Source organism: Rhinolophus ferrumequinum, chromosome 4 (assembly GCF_004115265.2).
Source record: "Rhinolophus ferrumequinum isolate MPI-CBG mRhiFer1 chromosome 4, mRhiFer1_v1.p, whole genome shotgun sequence".
Taxonomy (NCBI): domain Eukaryota; kingdom Metazoa; phylum Chordata; class Mammalia; order Chiroptera; family Rhinolophidae; genus Rhinolophus; species Rhinolophus ferrumequinum.
In genome coordinates, this window is record NC_046287.1 from 68,065,280 (window position 1) to 68,087,099 (window position 21,820).

The following is a 21,820-nucleotide window of genomic DNA, read 5'->3' on the forward strand; positions in this document are numbered from 1 at the left end:
AAGCACTGCAAATGTCTTCCTACACAGTACCTTTACTCGGTACACAGAACATACAATACATAACGTTGGCAGTTTAAATACTGAACCACAGTTTAACTTCTCAAGTGTAAGGCTGAAGTTTAAAACTGGCACATCCATTAACCTAATTAATATGATGGAAACAACATATAACCATAGTTGGGTAGTGGATTATCTTTTTAATGAAGCTATAAAGCTTTTGGTATCTATGCCATATTAACCCTTTTAGTTAACTAAAAATCACAGCTGTGTTTACCATTTTAAACTATATCTAAGTGGAGAGGCAAGTAATACACACTTTCACAGCTACTGAATACTACACAGATGCCAATTCCTTCAAACCATTGTTATAGCAAAACAAGAAGGAAAGGAGGAAAACGCCCTCTTAATGAATATCAACTTCAAAGCTTCCTATGGAATTCTAGTGCTATTACACAAGTAGCCAAGACAAACACCCAGCTTGGGCCACTAAAACTTCAATAGAAGCAACAACTGAGGCTAATTCTTGATTTAATTTTGAGGACTGATGCAAGATTCAGCTATAAAACTCAAACTAGTTCCCGATGCCTAGTTATAGCATTGGACTCAAGCCAGAAAGAAAGCAAAATGTGTATTTTAAGAGCCTATTCTAGAATTTCTGCATGTAACCATTTTATTTTTCTTTAGGCGATTAAATGAAGTCACAGCTTAATCAGCCTGTATTAAAAAACAAACAAGTCAATTTTCAGGACTTCAAGTTGAAACTGCAAGTTTGTGTCACACTGTTTTTCATTTTTTTTTTAAACCACATTTATATTACCTTTGCTTCAAAGCTGAGTAGATGCACTGCTTGTCAAAGTAAATAAATTAATGCACTCAATTCAATATTCAGTTAAGGTGAAAAGGGCAAGCGTGAGAACTGTAATGGATAATTTTTTACAAGTGTCAATGTGTAAAAACAAGTGAAAGAAAGTAATTTCATGAAGTGACGGTACGGTATTTTTCCACCTTCATTTAAAAAAATAACTGAAAGAGCTTTGGTTTCAAGTTTTTGTTCTTCTTTTCTATTGAGAAGTTTAAAGAAATGGTTCAAAAATTTAGTGCAGGGATCTGTATAAACCATTGGAAGCACCTCACTCAAAGTAAACCCCAAATCTGGAGTCAACAAAAAAGCTCTTGCATTTGTGCACAACTATCTACTACACAGGATTTAAATCCTAGCTTGCTAACCCAGAGAAACAATAAAGTAATATTTTTGTGACTCCAATGAAGTACAATCATTTGATTGAATTTGGAAATAAGGGAGCTAATTTTGGGGGTGACAACTGCGGTGGACCGGATTGAGAGCAGCTTTCCTGTGAGGAGTCTCACGGTCCTTTGCGGTGGCAACTGTACAGGACCACACGCTCCTCACACGTTCTAACAGCCCTCCCTCGCTGTCTCATCTTCGGGTCCAGGACAGCATCCCTGCGCTGTCTCATGGCTGTGCTCCGCTGGGCTCTCCACCGGTCTTGACCGCCTCTGACGCAGACGTGTATTGGAGAGCAAGTGGCCCTCACCGGCTTTGACTTCTCTGAACTTGGGAGCTCCTAAGTCAGGTTGATGTTTGTGCATTTCCCTTGTAAGACTGGCCAATTAATAAAGGAAATGAAAACTTGATGATTTTCCTTCCCCTCTCAATTTATGTTTATAAGAAGTACAGATATAAAATAAATTAAAGTGAAAAGAACTCTTGCTCAGCCAGAAGCTTGTTGCATTGCTAATGATTTTAGTCAGTGTGACTTTGTGCAAAATATCCTCAAGAAGGCTCTGGCTCATTATCAAAGTAAGAAAAAAAAAAAACACACCAAAAAACAAAACAAAAACGCCCCAAAATGATGCATGTTTAGAAAAAATGAAAAATGAGCCTGTCATATGTGTATTTGTTATATACACGTGCCATATATAATAAAGCAAATGTAGTGTGTGAATTGTGGACATTTGGGAAAGTATTGGTTATGTTTTCTTTTTTTTCCATTTCCAAGTCTAGATCAAAGCAATCTTATTTTAGAAATGGATAATTACAATGAAAGTGAGCCTGAGATATATTAAAAGGCTGCCCCTGTAAACATTTCCTCAAAGGGAACAGTAGCAGTTGAGTACATATCAGTTACTCATACTATATTCATTACTATATAGCAATGCTTCATAAAAGACAAACAGCTTATTCTAGGCTGTCAGGGATTTACAGAATATTGATTTTGTTGGAAACAATCCATTGTAATCCAGTCCCAGGTGTAAATCTGATCTGGCTTTACCAGTGGGCATTCACTAGGTCTTCTGCTCTGCGGCTGTTGCAGTCTGTGAAGGAGCTTCCGGCTTCATGATCTGGTATGTGATGAGATACTCTGGGTATGCCTGGAGAGGACAGGAAGAAAAACAGGTCACCCTTTTGGCAGCTACAATATTAAAGCCTTACTTGATGTGAAGCCTCAGGGGAGGATGGTCCTAACCGATATTCTACATACACACTCAAGAGCCTATGCAGGCCAGCCAACAGGTGCCTGAACGATTAGGAGATCCACCCACATGTCTGCATATAACCCATGTATAAAGCCTGCAATCTAGCAAGTTGTTAAAATGTTCTTTCTACTTTTAATACTGTAAATTAGTTAACACCGCATGCACCCCTCATTAGAGAGCCACATGCCATAAACAAGAAAATTAAGGTAAGAGGAAATCTTTTCCACCTCAGCTAGTGTAGTGCTCAATATACTAGCATGTGTTCAAAAAGTCTGGTAAATGAAAGAATGATTCTGCTGAATCAATTTCAAATTAATCACAGATGATTCTTCCACTGAGCTGGAAGAATGGTGAGGTGTGTTGGGTCACCAATAACTTAGAGGCAACAGTTTAGAGATAATTTTTAAAAGTCACCCACATATGAAAGAAATTGTATTTACATAGATAACTTGCAAAATATTGAAAAGCGTATGGTAAAGAAAACCGAAATCACTTATTATCTCAATACTGAGATAATAATGTTTTGGTTGATTCTGTGTTTCACATCTATTATGTAAATGCATTTTTAAAAATCATAGTCATATAAATATACTAACATGTATTAAATCATTTTCTTTTTGTTGAATATTTAGGTTTAATTTCTCATTATGATAATCAAGACAGTAATGAACATCCTCACTTTTTTTGTGTGACCATCACTGATTATATTAATACAAATTTCTAGAAGTGGAATTACTGAGTCAAAGTGAAAGCATTTTATCTAGCAGTCTGGAGTTTCTAATTTAAACAAATAAAAAACTGACAAATTTATTCTTTGGTAGTTTTTAAACTTTTCATTTGGAAACTGCAAACTTACACATGAAGCTGCAAAAATTAAAATGATACTTACATAAGACACCTGCATGCCCTTTACCCACATCCACCTACTATTCAGGTTTTATCCCATTTGCTTTTTCATGTGTGTTTTCCCCACCTCTGTACATATCAGGCAGGCAGGCAAGCAGATGCACAGGCACATTTTTTCCTGAACCATTTGAGAGTAAGTTATATACATCACCATGGGTCTTTACATATGCCAGTATTTATTTGCTAAGCATAGGGATATTCTCTTACGTAAGCACAGGACCAACCTTATAATTTGATACTGATAGAATATTTGTATCTACCTACCATTCATTCAGATTTCACTTTTCTCAGTTGACCTAAGGTCCTTTCTCTCCCAGTACCAGATCCAATGTGGGGGCAGGACCTTCAGTTAGTTGTCCTGTCTCTTGAGTTTCATTTAATCTGGAAAGTTTTCAAAGTCTTGCTCGGTCTTTTATAACACTGGCATTTTTTGAAGAATCCAGTCTTACCACAATTTTTATTAATAGAACATTCCTCATTTTGATTAGACTGCGGTTATGCATTCTTGGCTGGAATGCTGCATGAATGCTGCTGTGCCATCTCAGAACACACACCTGGAGGCACATTCTAGGTCTACCTGTGATGCTAATTTTGGTGATGCTAATTTTGATAATCTGGTCAAGGTATTGCTCCCTTTCTCCAATGTGTAATTACTGTGATTTTTTTTTCTCTTTTGTAACTAATAAGAAGACCATGAAAATATCTTTCTCCTTATCAAAATTATCCCCTAGATTTAGCAACCATGATTCTTGCATGATCTTGATGATTCTTCCATGATCTAATCTTTACCACAATGGCTGCAAAGAGGATGACTGTCTAAATCCAGTACTCCCTCCACATCTACCCATGTGCCCTTGGCTTTCTACTGTAAGCAAAAGCCTTCCTTTCTCCTTCACTCACTCACTCATTCATTCGTTCATTTATTTATTATCAATATAGAATCATGAATTCCTATTTTTTTCAATGGTTTAAATTTCATTACTGCACTTATTTGGTATTCAAATTGTCCCAGATTTGGCCAGTGGGAGCCTGTTCAAGCTGGCTCTGTGTCCCTGTGGCATGCCCCTATAATTATTTTTTTTTTGGAGCACTTCATTACTTCCTGGCACGCCAGCTCTTCCAGGCTCATCTTGTTCCTGTTCTGCTCCAGCCCTGGAATTAGCTGTTTTTCCAAAGAGCCTGGGAGCCTTTTGGTGGGGATGGTATTAGAGGTCAAGATCTGGGCTTTCGGTGTGCTCACTGCTATTGGGGTTTCTCTGCTCTCAGCAGACAGGGCTAAGAAACACATGCATGTATATATATATATACTCAGATACATCCACATGCTTCCATGACTCTTACACAGAGACCTATACATACATGTATTTACATGTGTACACACATACATACATACATTAGAAACCACAAGTTCGTATCAATACCTCTCATCAGTCCATCCCTACAGTCATTCTTACCTTCCCCCATTCCATATTTGTGTGTCCCTTCAACAGTGAGAACCCTTGCTCCCTAAATCAACACATTTACTCATTTGCTGAACCCTATAATTTAACGAAAAGAGTTTCACTGCTTTGCCCATACCACCACAATCAACAGATCTACTACACGGAATTCAGAATTTGTTCTCAGTTCTTCCCCCTATACCACACCCCACATGGCCAAAGACCGATAGCATATAATATTGTTTTCATAGGTTACTGGTTTTTAATTTCTTCTTTCTCTCTTCTTCCTGAAGTTAAGGCATCTATTTGAAATTCAATTAAGTTCAGACAAATTGGTTTTTGTTTTCAGTCAAATTGGTAGGCAGTTGGCAGTACTGTGAAAGTGAAGGACTGGGTTGAAAATAAGAGAAAGTTTTCCTGCTTGTTGGAGCCACAAGTAATTGGCAGAATTTAATGTACTGTAGCTTTATGACTCAGAAAGCTATCATTCTACGAATATGAGTACCATGCTCAGCAGTACAGATGGTCCTTGATTTATGATGGTTAGACTTGTGCTGGGCAGTGGGTGGCAACGAGCCACAGCTCCCAGTTACCCATGCAATCACAAGGGTAAGTAACCGGTATGCTACGGTGTACTGTGTTGCCAGTGAATTTTAGATACTGTGTTTTCACATCCCATCATGCCTACAAAACACCCATCTGTCAACTGTGTGCCAGGGTGCTTTCAGCTGCGTATGTTAATGGTGAGTACCCATGCAACCATTCGGTTGTTCATTTTCAGTACAGCGTTCAATAAATTACACGTGATAGTCAATACTTTACTATAAATAGGCTTTGTGTTAGCTGATTTTACCCAACTGTAGGCTAACGTAAGTATTCTGAGCACGTTTAAATTAGCCTAGGCTAAGCTATGATGTTTGGTAGGGTAGGTGTATTAAATGCATCTTCAACTTACACTACTTTCAACTTATGATGGGTTTATTGGGATGTAACCCCATCAAGGAGCATCTGTACAGAGCTTCAACTCGTGTGACCAGCTGTGGCAAGTATATCCATGAAGACGATCCATCAAATGGTAGCTGCTCTTAGCTCTACTGCCATGTTGGGGTATGAAAGATACAAAGCATTAATTTAGAATAGCGGGCTTTAAGAACAGCATGAGATGTCATGCCTTTATTTCTCAGCTGCTCTCTTGTTCACACTGTGTTACTTGGCTGACACGTGACTCATGGTTTGTGTGTGTAAAGTTGATGTCAAAGAATTTTGACATCTTCGTTTTGACCTGAAGCAACTAATGCCATCAGACTATGTGGTAGATATTTTATTAAATGGTTTTCTTTAACTCTTATGTGGTCTCCATATTCTGTATGAAGACATTTAGCAGCTTTGTTCCGCTCATCTGATGAGTAACATACCTGTTCTCCTCTGTAGATGACATACTCAGCATATGCCAGCCCATTCACACTTGGTCTCCCAATAACTGAGTGATGTCCTGGAGGCGCATGAGCCATTTTCATGGTGCTGAACTGCAGAAAGGATTTTCCAAGGGTCACTCTACAGAAAAGCATTTGTCTAAAGAAAACAGAAAGTAATACTTTGAAGGAAGCTTTAAATCTTGGAGTGATATAACTGTTAGGTTTATTGATTTAAAAAAATATTTAACACAAGGTGAGCTAACTTAAACATCACTTTCATGTTTATGAGTAGGCATGGAATGAGATTGGATATATTGCTTTATTATGAACAATAAGGCTCAATTGCTACACTTTAAGTGTAACTTAAAGTTTTGGTGTGGTTTAGGAATCAATCACAAAAATGCCTGGTAAGTTTTGAAAAATGGAAAAAGAAGAATACTAGTGAAAACAGTTCTTGTAAGGAAGGATAGGAATAAAGTGAAGATAGTAAGTGAACAGTAGCGGCATCTGAAATTAAGATTCGGATTTACTCATTATGAAGTAAGAACTAGAGTAAGATAAATAATAAGAGTGGATCATATACAGCAATACTTGCTTAAATGTATGACTGGAAATTATACTACCTGGGTGACACATGAATGGGGCAGATGAGAAATACTATAGAGGAGAAGAAAGGTTGATAGGGAAGAAAGTATATTATATAAACTAGGGCTGGGCATACTGGCTCTTGGGCCAAGTTGAGTGTGCCACCTATTTTTGTAAATAAAATTTTATTGGCACAAGACCACATACTCATTTACATATTGCCTATGGCTGCTTTTGCACTACAAGGGCAGAGCCGAGTCATGGGGACAGGGATCACATGGCCTGCAAAGCCTAAACTATTTATTATGTGGCCCTTTCAAGAAAGTTTGCCAACACTTAATATAAACAACAAACATTTTAATTGAACAGTAAGATTGGTCACACTGCTAAAAGTAAACAGTTTTTCAAAGTTTGTTTTTAGTAATGGAGCATGATCTTTATGACTTATCAGAGATATTTTGAGTCAATTAAAAATTGTGCCACACCCAGTATAATTGGGTCCTGCCCAAGCTTTTTTAGTGGGAGCTACTGCTGACCCTCTGGCTTGGTTGCAGCAGCATTCTCCTGTTGGTCCCAGAGGAAAGGGTTTTGATCTACACGAGAGGGAGGCTTTTGAGCTCCATCCCCACACTGTGGCAGCACTCTGGTATCACTGGACTGGCTGCTCGGCTGGCAGGGCCCATTGCCATGGCCACTCCCAGACCGTATGTCACATAAAGCTTGACCTGACAGTCCTCGCCTCCTGCCTTCTGTTTCCTGCCCCAGGGCTTCCCTGTTTCTGTGGAGGCAGAAGCAGCAGGACCTGCCCTGTGGCCCATGAGGCTGCAGGCCGCAGTGGGTAGGTGGGCTGGCTCCTGCCTGCTGGCTCACCGGCTTGCCCTGTGATTGTGGCGCATTCTGCAGATGCAGCAGCCCAAAGTGGGGCAGGGACGGGGAGAGTGTACAATGCCCCGTGGGGCTAATGCTGACCAGTGCAAGACAGGAGCCAGCAGATAAATTCATCTCTTTTCTCCCATGATGTACTGTTCTTGAGATGCAGTAGTTCATACAGCTTCTCTAAAGGTGTCTCATGGACCAAGCAACCACGCACTTGTTCTGAAACTGGCCAGCTCCTTGATGGACCTCAGTCTATACTGCCTTGTCTACCTCACTGCTTTTTGTGCCCTTATTCCTGCTCCCCTGGGACTGCACTTGCCAAGAAAGTGCTAGCACGTAAGCTTTTGTTTCAGCCGTTGTTTTCTAGGGAATCCTGGCTAAGACATAAATGTGTGTGTCTAATTTTAACGAGGCCTGTTCATCTTCATCTCAGTTCACTTTTATTGCTTATTTAAGTTCATTCTGCCTCCAAAAGAGTTAGGTTTGAAGCAACAAAGACAGATTTTTGCATATTACGTATTCTTGGGAATTTTCGTGTGTTACTAATCACAGCAGCCTTAATGGAATGACACTTCCTTCTGGATATATAGCATCCATCTTAGAACTGCTGATGGCTGCAGTTTGTTTCACAACGTGACCCAGAGAGGTAAGGTTTAAGGTTAACAACTATAATGCATTTCTAGGTTATATGGGTCTTTTTGAGGTTTTAACTGAATTACAAGATCTCTTATTAACTTGACTTTGCAATAATAACCCTTCTGGTTAAAGAGATATGTAATAAACTGCAATCTTTGTGAAGTACAATTCTTTTGTATTTTTTTCTATTGGCAGGGAAGAGAATAGGGAAGGGAAATTTTTTTTCACTGACTTCAGAGACTATACTATTATTCTCTATAATTCCTGAGTTTTAAAATCCTATTTAAAAAGCTAATATTCATTTGTTTATTAATTCCAAAATTAATATTCTGAAGTCGGACGTTTCAAGGCCAATTATATATCCTGCCTTAAAACGTCACTAGCAACCACAGAAGCATATTAAGATTCTACTTGTTTATAGAAATGTATGTCTTACTTCCAATGTGACTAGAGCTAGAGGCTCTTTGTTCTGAAGAAATAATTTTCACACTTTTCTTGTTCTGATTCCAAAGCAAGAAAAGTGAAGCCCTGAAAAAAAGCCAAGGTGGAGGGAGTTTCACTGTCACCTATGATTGATTGACACATACCCGGATTTTATCACCACCAATGCCAGCTCTGGTATCGTTGCTCCTGTTAGGGCAGAGGCTGATGAGCTGTTCCCACCCACTCCCTGTCTGATTCACTAGGGTTAAGAATGAAGACAACCTGTGACTTTTGTAGAGCCTGAGCAACAAATGTGGTTCATGACCTCAGAATAGTACCCACTACATGAAAGGCAAGATGCTCACCTGTGACATATATAACATGACCGATCTTTGTGTGTGGGGCAGCCTGTGCCTCCTCCAATTCCATAAACATACTGGTTGCTTTTAGAAGAGTTTTCGGCAAAATAAATCCCAGCACCAAACATTCCTCCTATGTATGCATGTCTCTCATCAAACCCTTTATGAATAATGGCATTAATGAAAGGAGAACCTAAAAATATATAGAAAGATTAGTTTTTGAACACTTTTCTAGAATCTCAATTAGCTGCATATTTGGCAGACTAATATTAAGTAATTAGTAATACATAACTGAAAAGTTTATTTTGTAAGATGTCTGTCATACATAAATTATTATCATGTAGTAGAATCTTATCAAGGACCAATAATGCTCACCAAGCAAAGATGTTATAGGGATTTTGGAGATGGCATGAGATTTTAGGTAGTAAAGTACAATGAAGCTTTGAAAATACAGATTATTTTATAGCCAATCTTACTTTAAATAAGCACAGATAATCTGATAAACTAAAACAATTATGTTAAACTACAATAAAAATATTTCATTCTCTAGATGGCTCAATGTGCAATTTAAGTTCTGAAACAATTTCAAATAAGTTGTTTTCATTATACATGCCTCAGAAAGCCTGTACTAGAATATAATACATTAGAAAGCTGGTACTAATATGTAATTATTTGGAAAAAAATTCACAACACTAATATAGTCAATAATACCGGTTTTCCACTTTGCTGGAATTCGTGAAAGCCCAGAGAGGTGTCTATAATTACTGTCATGACACTCACCATGAAATAACATGCGCTCATTGTGATGGTTATGATTCTCCTCAGACACTTCCTTTTGTCTGTGACAGAATCGCTCCCGCAACTTCTTGTTGACAACTTTTTGAATCTTTAAGAATGAGGAAGAAAGAAGAAATTTAGTGAAATGCATGCTACTTGGCAATTTATGATTTGAAGTGAAAAGGATGTTTTCCTTTAGGAAGGTCTAATTTGTGTTTTGTTTGCTTAAGACATTACTTAAAAATGATAAAGTTGCCAGGTTAGTATAATTTAGTTAATACTCTGGCTCTTAGTGACATAATTTTCAGTTTTGGTTTTTGTTTATTATTCTGCATCAGACCTGGCTATACCTCAGAGTCCAGGAGTTGGAAAAAAAAAATTATTCCTAGACTCTTCCCTAGACTCACTGAATTTTGGATAGAGGGGCCTATAACTCTGGTATTTTTCAAAAAGCTCACTGGGTATTTCTGACGTCTAACTTCTACAGGTCTATTAACCCAAAGGGTTAAATCAGTTCTCAACATATTTTATTCATCTTCATGATATCCCTTTGAAAAAAGCACATAAGCAGTCATCTAACCTGTATTATAAATTAAGATACTGAGATTAGGAGATATATACATTCTGATATAATCACGGATTCAATTAGATTAAAAATATCCAGGCCTTTACTGCTACTTTGAAATGGTGATAACAAAAATTACTGTCAGTTATGGTCCGAATTTATGGATGAGCTGGGAGTCGCATCATCATATTTGTATCACCAATTCCAGCTGATCTGGCCTTCTCTTTGTAGCTTTGGTGGTGTTTCCTGGGTGTCTCTATTTCTAGTGAGTATGGTCTTGAAAGGCTAGACACTATATTTTAGTGAGGAGGGTGACACCTGACTGCAGCGCAACAGGTGACTCATCATCCTTGAGTTTGAAAATATTATTTTTAAAAAAACTTTTTCATTGTCAGTGTCTGATTTTCAGACAAGCCTTGTAATCCAATTTTCACCCTGAAATTTAAAAAACTTACTCGAATAACATTGTATCTGTTGAAGATGCCGCCAGCGTTACCACCATCTCTGTGTTCTCGAATTGTACTTTGCATCTATAGAAAAATAAAATAACGAACTTTCGGAAAATGTGCCAGTGTATAATTCTAAAGACACTCCTTCCATTGTTTTCAGAATTTCAATTCTATTACATTGTTCCACTGATGAGTCTAAGACTCACTTATAAACAAACAGGAGTTCACTATAAATTGATCAACAACTTTAGTAGGTATTTCTGGTGAGAATATAGTCATACACATAAACATTAAACTTCTGCATTTTCTAATAAAAGCTTTGAAAGATTTTTCTGTAAAAACAATGGGGAAATATAAAATATCACATTAAGTCACCTACATTACTATTTTATGTTACTGAGAATGGAAACAACATTGTGATTAAGTCAAACTAACACTCCTCATATTCAATTAATACCCCACTGGACAAATGCTAAAAATAAACACAAATTATTTTCTAAAATAAAATTTTTGTTCCCTAGGTGAAATATTTTATATTATCTCTTTAATTTGGATCTCAAAGTGTATCTACACAGACCAGGGGAAGTTAAATACAATGTATAACTAAGTGGAATAACTTTCTTCTGAACACCACTCATTCTTTCTCTACTCTCCAAATTAAAAAGAATTATTATGGAAAAGTGAAATGTTTTAAAGACCCAAGTTTCTCATAGAATTGACTCAGACTTAATTCTCTAATTCATCACTCAATTTATGAAGTTATTCGCCATATTTTGACATTATTATCAGAATTTACTAATCACTAGGAGATGATTAGGCAATAATACACTAGAAGACATGATGCTTTCCTGAAAAACTGGCTATGAGCTGAAATACTACTTCAGGTAATTGTCTTGAGTTCCCAGAATGGGAATGAAATGAGTATTAATTAAAAAGCAGATAACAAACAAAACTGTAGGCATTCTTTTGTATGCAAAATACTTTATTAGGTGTCAGAAGTGGGGCAGAAGCAATCAGTAGAGAGGGATTCTCCATGGCACCTGTCTACCAAGAGGTTCTTACAAATTGTCTTACCATGGTGTGTTAAAACCATTGCGACTGAGAAAATGAAAGATGACTCAAATTATGAGGCAAGCATACATGAAATTTAGGCATATTATTTTATAATCATGTCTTACAGTGCTGCACAAAAGTCAAGATGAGAACATATTTGCTAACTATGAAGTAAGATTACTCTGTATCATTCTTAGGTAGCACTTTAACAGTATTGAAAAAAAAAGTTTCAACAGTATTAAAAAAATAAATTCTAAAGGTCCTTACTTGCATGAGTTTCAAGAGTCTCCAGAATAAAAAGACAGATCTGAACCATCCATTGGAAACCCTAGGCTTATGATGTGAAAATCATGTGGCATAGTAGTTCTAATCCATAGTCTATTTTAATTTTGGCAATTTCCACCACAATGGCTATGGAAGATAGGATAACAGATAGGCAAATGACGACATGTCGAAATAAGACAAGCTTACCTCTCCCGGAAAAAAAGGTTTAACTGTAGATTCTAGGAAAAGATAACTAAAAATTTTGATGTACATTACCTCTTCTTCTACTGACTGATACTCCTTATCCTCTGGAGCAAGATCTAGCAAAACAGTTCCCTGATTAACACAGTGAAAAGTCAAATAAGGGTTGGTTCCTATGGGAAAGAAAAATTGACATAGTTAACATAAGTCCATACTATTCAGGCTCTATTTTAGGAAAAACTTTGATTATTTTGGAACAAGTCCAAATTATTTGCAATTGGAACCGAATATATAAGGTTATATTAAACAAGTGTATCCAAAAACATGAGAAGTAATGGAGATGTGTTTGAGGATCAATTTTACCTGTTCTTACAGAGTTCCTTGTACACACAACATGGCTGAACAATTATTCACTGAACTAAATCCAATCATGAACATATGTGAAGCTAATGTTTGATATAAAAGAGAAACACATTGTAATTACAATGTAGTCAGAGCTAACATAAAAGAATTATCCTTTTCTTAAAACTCTGTGAGACGGCTTCAAATGGTCCCCTGTAGTAAGTTTAAAATACATTATTTTTATTAATTTCATTATTCTTGTTCATACGATACAGAAAAATAAGCAAGACTCATTCTCAAAACCTAACTTTTAGCTTCATGTCACTCTTGCAATTTTATTAGCTCTGCAGACTAACTGACTTATTCAAGTTGTTTCTTTTCTCTCCTCTTGCTTTCCTATAATGAAAGCACTTCTAACAAATAGAGAAATGATAGACATGGAGACATACAAAGGAAAAAGATAGGCTTGTAACAGCAAAGTACGATGGAAAAGACTAAGCTGACAGTTGTAAGGAAAGGAGAAAGGTTCGAGGTGAGGTAAGGGAGGAAGGTCAGATTAAGAAAAGCCACGTTTCTAATGTCTGATTTTATCTGAAAAGCAACAGGATTCTATTGAAGGATTTTACGCAACGAAATGATATGATCATATAGTCATGTTGAAAGGAATCTTCTGGTTATAGTGTAAGGAAGGTACTGGAGTGGAGGCAAAAGTGAATGTCGGAGATAAGCAGAAAGGTGGTTGTGACAGTCTAGGCGAGACATGATGGTGACCTGGATTAGGTGACAGCAATGGAAGAGGGCAGAAGTATGAATCCTAGAGATATTCAGGATATAAAGTGTGGTGAGAGGCAGAATGACTGAGATTTCCAGCTAGAGCAACCAGAGGGCGAGCGTGGCCAATAACCGAGATGGGAAAGGTAGGAGGTGCTATACCAGGCAAGTGCATGAGCTCTGGGCTCAGACCACCCGAGTGCAGATGCCAGCCCGGACACTTAGCTTGTATCGCTAATTTGTGAAATTTATTTTTTCCTAATAACTTACCTTGTTGTCCACCTAAGAGTCTTTCTACTCCTTTGATTAGTTTATGGCGGTGTCCATATGCATTGATTCCTATTTCTTTCAACTCTTCATGACCCATATCAGCCAACACATCTAGCGTTATCTGAAAAATGAAACAAAATTAATTGGTCAATCTTTAACAGTTCCTCAGACAATAAAAACTCTTCTGTCTTCAATGCTATAAATCCATTCAAATTAAGAAAATCCTTTTGTTTCCATTATAAGCATGAACTTAAACAATCTTCTTAAAGTTGTCTTGATAACTTTGTCAGCTTTTTGCTCACTTTAAATATTCTTTAATTTGCTTTTAGACAATGGAGAATTAAAATGGGAGAAACAGTGTTATAGAAACATAAAATGATCTTTGCTATATTTCCTTTTGATTATTTAATTCTACCCCCTTTTGCTTCCCTCAAGAACAAGTGGGAAGAACCAGTACTACCCTTCAAATTGGGAAACACCGGATCCCAGCATCCAGCAGGTAGCAAGATGAATGGTAGGGGAAAGGAAGAGGTGATTAGCACAATGAAACAGAATGTAGCAAAAGGAGTAAGAAATTTCAGGCAAGGAGATTTATATAAAAATAAGGAGGAACTTCTCAGAGCTAAGAAAGAGTCAAACGTGGAAAATGCTTCCTTAGAAAGTAATGAAATTTATATCACAAGTATTTAGTTAGATTACAGACCATTTTATATAGAAACTATAATAAAGAATTCCAATATGGAGAAGAAAAGAGTAGATGGATTTAAAATTCTCATATTTAACAATTCCTCAAGCCTAACACACATTCTATTTTTGTACAAAATAGTGGTTTTTAATTTTTGGTTATTTATCCGTGTAGGTGGAGATGATTTCACCATGACTCCAAATTACCTAATTCTTTTGTAGACCAAAAGTAACTTTGACGCTACCGCCACCCAGTGGCAGTGTTCTAAATGTACACGGTGAAATCTTGGGTGACCTCATTTTTTGAGGGCTGAACATGCAATTTTCCAGTTTAGAAGCTGGCCCTGTGACAATCCAAATACTACTTCCCAAGATTAGCTTTGATTTTTCTCTTTCATTGGGAAACTGAAAAATCCTTTTAAAGACACCCGTTTCCCAATTCAAATGAGATATTTTTTTTATCTATCCATAGCTTCTCTACCTTTATACTTGCACGTAACATTTTAAAAAACTGACAAATTAGGCCTGGAGCTCTGCTGATTTTTACTGTCAGGATGAAATATTATATAATGAGTCTGATCTTCTCAGCACAGAAGCATTCATCACTCAGTCTTTGGAAATAATTTACTATATTGCTCCTAAATGGCCATTTAAGAAATAATCGCTTCATTGCACAAAATGGGCAATTCACTTCCAATCACCCAAAGGAAGTTTTCAGCAGCGCTTTTAAAAAGCAACAGTTCTGAAATACACATCTTTGGGACAGAATAGTTCACAATATAATAGGAGCCTTTACATTTTTAACTAGATGTGATTTTAATACAATATGGAAACCAGGTACAGGGTTTACTACATTATGGATATCCCATTATTTTCCCCTCTGAATATTCTAAACTTTAGTTCAAATAAGGGTCGACACAAAACTAGGATCTCTTATCTATGTGGTAGCTTTAATTCAAAGAATCCTTTAGCTTTTCTGAACTGACACAGATAGTGCCTATCAGAAGAAGCAGAAACCAGGCAACAAAACATCATATTCTCTCCAAGGTTCTAGAGAAGAAACGGTGAATGTAATACATTTGTTCATTATATGGCCCCAATCATAAAATGAATAGCTCCTTCAATCCTCACAATGACCCATGAAGTACTGTTAATGTCCTTCGGAGGAAACCCAGGCTCAGGGCAGTCATAAAACTCACACACAGAAGAGCTGAGATGTATTGCCATTTCTGTCTTTCCTTAGCTTGTATTTCTCAAAAGACATGATCACTAGAAAGCTAACATAACTAAACATTAAATTTAGTTTCTTTGACTTACATGGCACCCACTTTGTCCCATATTTATCAAGTAGTGACCAATGGAAAAACCTTAAATGGCAAGCTAGAGAATTCAGATTTATGTTTATTTGTTCATTCATTCATACACGTTTAATGAGTATCTTCTATATGCTAGATATTTCCAAAAAAATAACTTTATTAAACATTTCATTTCATCTGAAAACAACCCACTATAGCACAGAAGGTTAAATAACTGGTACAAAATGGTAGTACAAGAGTGGGGCCAGGAAACGAACGAAGTACTACCACGAAAGTCCATGCTATTTCCTATACCAAGGTGATAAAAAGAAAACACAAAAACATGGAAAGGCTGGGAAATGTTTTGGAGGAATCCCTATGGGAACTCTCAGGAAGGTTACCTACTTGGTCGAGGCTGTAAGTAGGGCTGGGAAGGAAGGAAGGAACAGGCAGGGAGTCAGGAAATGTTCTTAGAAGCAGGTAATAATTCAGTTAAAAGGTAGGAGTTAATCAGGCAGAGCTAAGAGGGAACCGTATTTAAGACAATGCAAAGGAAAAATCAAGTAAGAGAATATAGAATATTTGAGAGACACTAAGTCCTGAAGATGAAAATGGTTAGAGTATGATGTTTATAAAGGAATAAAAGCAGGGATGGGCAGAGCAGCAGGCCGAGGGCAGATCTCAATGGGCATTACATACCAGGGTAAGATACTATCGAGAGGTCCGAGGAAGCCTTTTCAGCAGAGTAGCACAATCAAAGCTGTATCTGAGGAGACAGGACATAATGCCAGGGGAGGCATTATGAAGGGCAGATTTGGAAGGGAACGCGACAGGGAATAAGATGATGGGAGTGGAGCGGGAGCAATGAATCGGAGAAAGCAACTTCAAAGGGAGAGAGGACAGGGCCCGGTAAAAGGAAATAGTTAAGAGGGAAAAAAGGAACAGGAGTAAAGATTATTCTAAAACTCTGAAGCTGGGTGAATATGAGATTATTGTATCAATAAAAGAAATGAAATATCTGGAAGTAGAGCAGTTAGATTTTAGACATGTTGCTCCAAGACTCAGGGCTTTTATACTGCTAGAAATATTTTTCTGAAAGTTATCATTAAATTAACTCATTAAAAAAATGTCTTAACTTAGTTATAGGCAGGAAATCACAAATTTGTTGGGCTAGTTATTTATATCTAGCACACATGAAAAGCAAATTATAATCTTTAAAGTACAGATTATCCATGTATCAGCTGCATCTTGCAAGATAAAGCAAATGTTATTTTAAGAAAGGCTGCTGCTTGTTTCTCAGATTTGCTCATTTTTCCTAGAGTGGAGGGACAAATGAGAGGTTTAATGAAAAAGACCTTTCTTTTTACTTGGGCTTAAAGGTTGCAGGCTAGAGTTACAGTTATTAGAACTAACTGTACAGCCATGTTCACAATGAATTTACTTGAGCCCATGACTTTGTCTTTAAGAATTTGAAATAAAAATTTATGTGGTCACTTTTCATGAAAATATATAGGTTGACCATAAGTATGTCCACAAGGAATATTTCACAGTATTTATGTTCCAGGAATTGCAATATAAATCAAATCGGACATTCCCATAGAAAAAGTATTCTAGTCAGGAAGCTACATTATAAAGGAAGGGCCAAAGTGACACTGGTACTATATTTAATTAACTGTAAAGGACACAGGTATTTTATATTTAATATAGAACTTGGCAAAGTATATATGTCAAACAAGTCAAGTTAGTTAAGAGACTGCTGAGAGAATAACTATGAAGAGATGAGGCTATGACACTCTGAAGAAAGTTTTCCTGGGACCAGAAATAAAATAACTGCTTTCCTTACTCCACTGGGAGAGAAGTACCCATGAGTACGAACAGAAGCAGTAAGATATTATATGTCAAAGCATCTAAGGAAGCGGAATGACTCTCTGGCTTAAGCTAAATGGACGTGAATTAAATGGGTAGAATACATGAATCCTCACTCCTTCCTCACTACACAAATGTCTCGTTATTAGCCTGATACAGAATATTAATGGGATACAATTCTATGGGTAAGTTATGAAAAGGGTTACAAAATTCATTACTCTATAACTGAAAGCTAATCAAGTAACACTTGCAGTTAAAATAAAAATGAACTTGATTGCTTGATGACTGGTCCAGAAGACAAATGCAGTTCAATAGAAAGGTAATGAATGCCATTTGTCTGGAGGAAAGGATCTGTACCAGGTAATACACATTACGTAGAATAGTCAACATGTTGATAAAAAAAGAATATAGAAATTATTCTGGCAAAAAGAAAATCAATGGAACCATTTATTCAGAATAAACCTGCAGTGACAAAGACAAAAATGAAACAGATGAAACCAGGATAAGCTGTCATAAGGACCGACTGTAAGACTAAACACTTAAACTATTAAAAATCAATAAAATGAGATTAACCATACAACAGGAAATCAGTTACGGAAATGCTAAGTATGTAAGGTAAAAAAGGAAAAAAAATTATGATGTAAACTAAAAGAGTAGAAACTGAAGTCCTTTGAAAAACTTTCAGCAGTCACTTGGAGTTGTTTGAATTAGGGTCTTTGTTTTATCAGGCAAAGATGTATGAATCATGTGTGGACATAATTTGGAAAGACGTGATAGGGCTGGAGTATGGCTACAGCAGAGGATAATGCTTTTAAACAGCTTTAATACCTTCAGTGATAAAATAAAGGGGAAAAAGATTGTCATGATTTAGGATATTCTCATAAAAATTTTCCAAACCATTGCTGCTTTCAGTTTTATATCCCACATATCAGTGAAATCATGACAAAGAGACAAAGACTGATAGACATAGACAATAATTGTTTAGTGGTTACCAGAGGGGGAAGGGGAGGAGGGTAGAAGATGAGGGTAAACGGGGTCAAATATATGGTGATGGAAGAACTGAATCTGGGTGGTGAACACACAATATGATATATAGATGACGTAATACAGAATTGTACACCTGAAATCTATGTAACTTTACTAACAATTGTCACTCCAATAAACTTTAATTAAAAAAGAAAAAAAAACTTCCAAACCAGAGGGTGAATCAATGGTAGGTGAAGCTTACAGGAAAAGGAAATTATTATAGCAGTCTATAAAGTCCTCACCACCAGTCAGAAAACCCGTCTGATGTTTCATCAAAGCATATTTTAAAAATTGGCACAGAAGTACAGTATTACTGGGAATTTTAACTATCTGGACATTTGAAAGTATTATTATATTTTACAGGTAAGGACAGTGATAGGGTAAACGCTTTACCCAATGTTACACAGCTTGTAAAAGGGAGAAAATAATCAGAATTAAGGTCTTCTTTTCGTCCACTGCTATTTTTACTCAACTGTTTTGCTCATTAAGAGCATTAAAGATGAACTACAATAAACAATATAGACAATTAGCTAAAAAAACAACAAAAAAGGTAAGATATTAGAAAATCTTAACAGTATATGAAAAAGACCTGAGGTTTTAAGGAACTCCAAATTAACTATAAGCCTACAAAGAAACCAGAGTGGGGCAAAGAGGCTAGTGAAGAATTTGGAAACACTGTCCATATAAAGAAGAATTGAAAAAGAAGATATATTTATCCTAAAACAGAAGAAACTTTGTAGAGGTGGGCAGTTGGAAGGGTTAGTCCATGATAAGCTGACTAGGTCTTAGAAATATATCTAATGAAGAGCTACATTATGTTGTAGTGAGCTGAATGGTGGACCTCAAAAATGTATGTCCATGTTCTAATCCCCAAACCTATAAAGGATCTTATTTGCAAAACTTTCGTTACATCTTTGCAGATGTAATTAAGTTAAGGATCTTAAGATGAGGAGATCATTTAGGACTATATGGGTAGGCCTTAAATTCCAGGCAAGTGTCCTTACAAGAGACACACAAAAGAGAAGACAGATGCAGAGAAGGCACCCTGAAGATGGAAGCAGAGATTGGAGTCATGTAGCCACAAGCCAAAGGGGCCCTCAACCACTAAAAGCTAGAAGCATGGGACAGATTCTCCCCTAGAGCCTTTGTTAGGGAGTATAGCCCTGCTGACACCTTGACTTTGAACTTCAGGCCTCCAGAACTGTGAGGGAATAAATTTCTGTTGTTGAAGACACCAAGTTTGTGGTAATCTAGTAGGCAGCCCTATGAAACTAATACATATGTAGATAAGCGATAGATTTCTGTGCAAAACAGGATAAATATAAACATAAGATCAATGGATAATACATGGGGGCAGATGATGGTACATGTCAAATTACAAACATTTTATTACACCTGCCCAAATTGTAACACATTCTTTTCCCATGTGGATATTAAAATGGTAATTCCTATATCTAGAAGAAGGGCTTGATAATCTCTAAGGACCTTTCCCATTCTACGATTCTATGTATATAAATAGTTAAAGTCAAGAACCTATTATTCATCTTTAATCTTTTTTTTATTGAGACATAATTGATATATAACATTAATTTCAGGTGTACAACATGGTTCAATATTTGTATATATTGTGAAATTATTATTCAATATTTAACATTGACCATGGTAATAAGATCAAATAGTAATAAGTTAAAAACTTATTATCCTGTATAAAAACAGAATAACAAAGAGAAGGATCTTAATTCACAAACACTCTAATGATGACTACATACTAAGACCTTCACAGACACTTAACATGTATCCAAAGGTAGGTCTTTTTAAGTATATTGCCAAGTTTTGGTTCAACATTTTAGACTCTAATCAGACAACAAAAACTTCAAAAAGGGGCAATTTTAAAAAAGGTATACCATTCACGTATTACTTTGCTTTCCAATTTAATGGACAACTGCTTCATGAAGCTATTGCTAAATATTAAACACAAAAATTTCTCATTGATTTCAAGTGGCATCTAGTCACATCGATAATGAAGTTTTGATTATTTTTGCTTTGTAGTATAAATTGAAGTCGGGGAGTGAGATACCACCAGCCTTGTTATTTTTCTTAGGATTGCTTTGGGTATTCAGGGTCTTTTGTGATTCCATACAAATCTGATGATTTCTGGTCTATTTCCTTAAAAAATGCCATTGGGATTTTGATGGGGATTGCAACTGAATTTGTATACTGCTATGGGTAATATGGCCATTTTAACTGCCGAATTTCCCTGAAAATAAGACCTAGTGGGACAATCAGCTCTAATGTGTCTTTTGGAGCAAAAATTAATACAAGCAAGACCCAGTCTTATTTTACTATAAGACTGGGTATAATATAATATAATATAATACTGGGTATAATATAAATATAATACCCAGTATAATATAATATGATATAATATAATATAATAATAATATAATATAATACTGGGTCTTATGTTAATTTTTGCTCCAAAAGACACATTAGAGCTGATTGTCCAGGTAGGTCTTATTTTTGGGGAAACACGGTATATTGATTCTTCAAATTCATGAATATGGAATATCTATTTCTTTGTGTCTCTTTCAATTTCTTTTAATAATGTCTTATAGGTTTCAGTGTATAGGTTCTTCACATCCTTTGTTAAGTGTATTCCTAAGTATTTTATTATTTTTGTTGCAATTGCAAAAAGAACTGTTTTTCATTTCTTTTCATGAAATTTCATTGTTAGTATATAGGAATGCAATGAATTTTTGTACATTGATTTTGTATCTTGCAACTTTACTGTATTTGTTTGTTTCTAATAGTTTTTTTGGTGTAGTCCTTAGGATTTTCTATATAAAAAATCATGTCATCTGTAAAAAGTGACAAAAAATAATAATGAAATGAATAATAGTTCCAACACTTTTTGGAAACAAAATAATGAAGATTTTGAAAACATTCTTTTGAGATGGTTCATGGCCTAAGTTTTGACATGTAATATAACATATAGACCCAGACTGCATATAATGATATAACAAAATAATAAAGACTCCCATCACCTGTTAGGCACTTTTGGGGACAGGTATAAAATACTGGATTCCCTTGGCTTCTTTAGGAAATTGTTGTGGGTTTTA

The 21,820-nt window shown here is 36.2% G+C and overlaps 1 protein-coding gene across 1 annotated transcript in view; it reads right to left on the reverse strand.

Annotated features, from left to right (window-relative positions):
• Positions 1-2,158: 2,158 nt before the first annotated feature.
• The window catches only part of TNKS (tankyrase), a 186,947-nt gene continuing 167,285 nt past the window's right edge, over positions 2,159-21,820 (reverse strand). The window contains exons 21-27 of the mRNA XM_033104145.1: positions 13,831-13,951; positions 12,523-12,620; positions 10,936-11,010; positions 9,919-10,024; positions 9,145-9,331; positions 6,260-6,416; positions 2,159-2,394 (exon numbers count right to left, since the gene is read on the reverse strand). Coding sequence (XP_032960036.1) covers positions 2,308-2,394; positions 6,260-6,416; positions 9,145-9,331; positions 9,919-10,024; positions 10,936-11,010; positions 12,523-12,620; positions 13,831-13,951 — 831 coding nt within the window. The 3' untranslated portion in view covers positions 2,159-2,307. The remainder of the gene's footprint in view (positions 2,395-6,259; positions 6,417-9,144; positions 9,332-9,918; positions 10,025-10,935; positions 11,011-12,522; positions 12,621-13,830; positions 13,952-21,820) is intronic.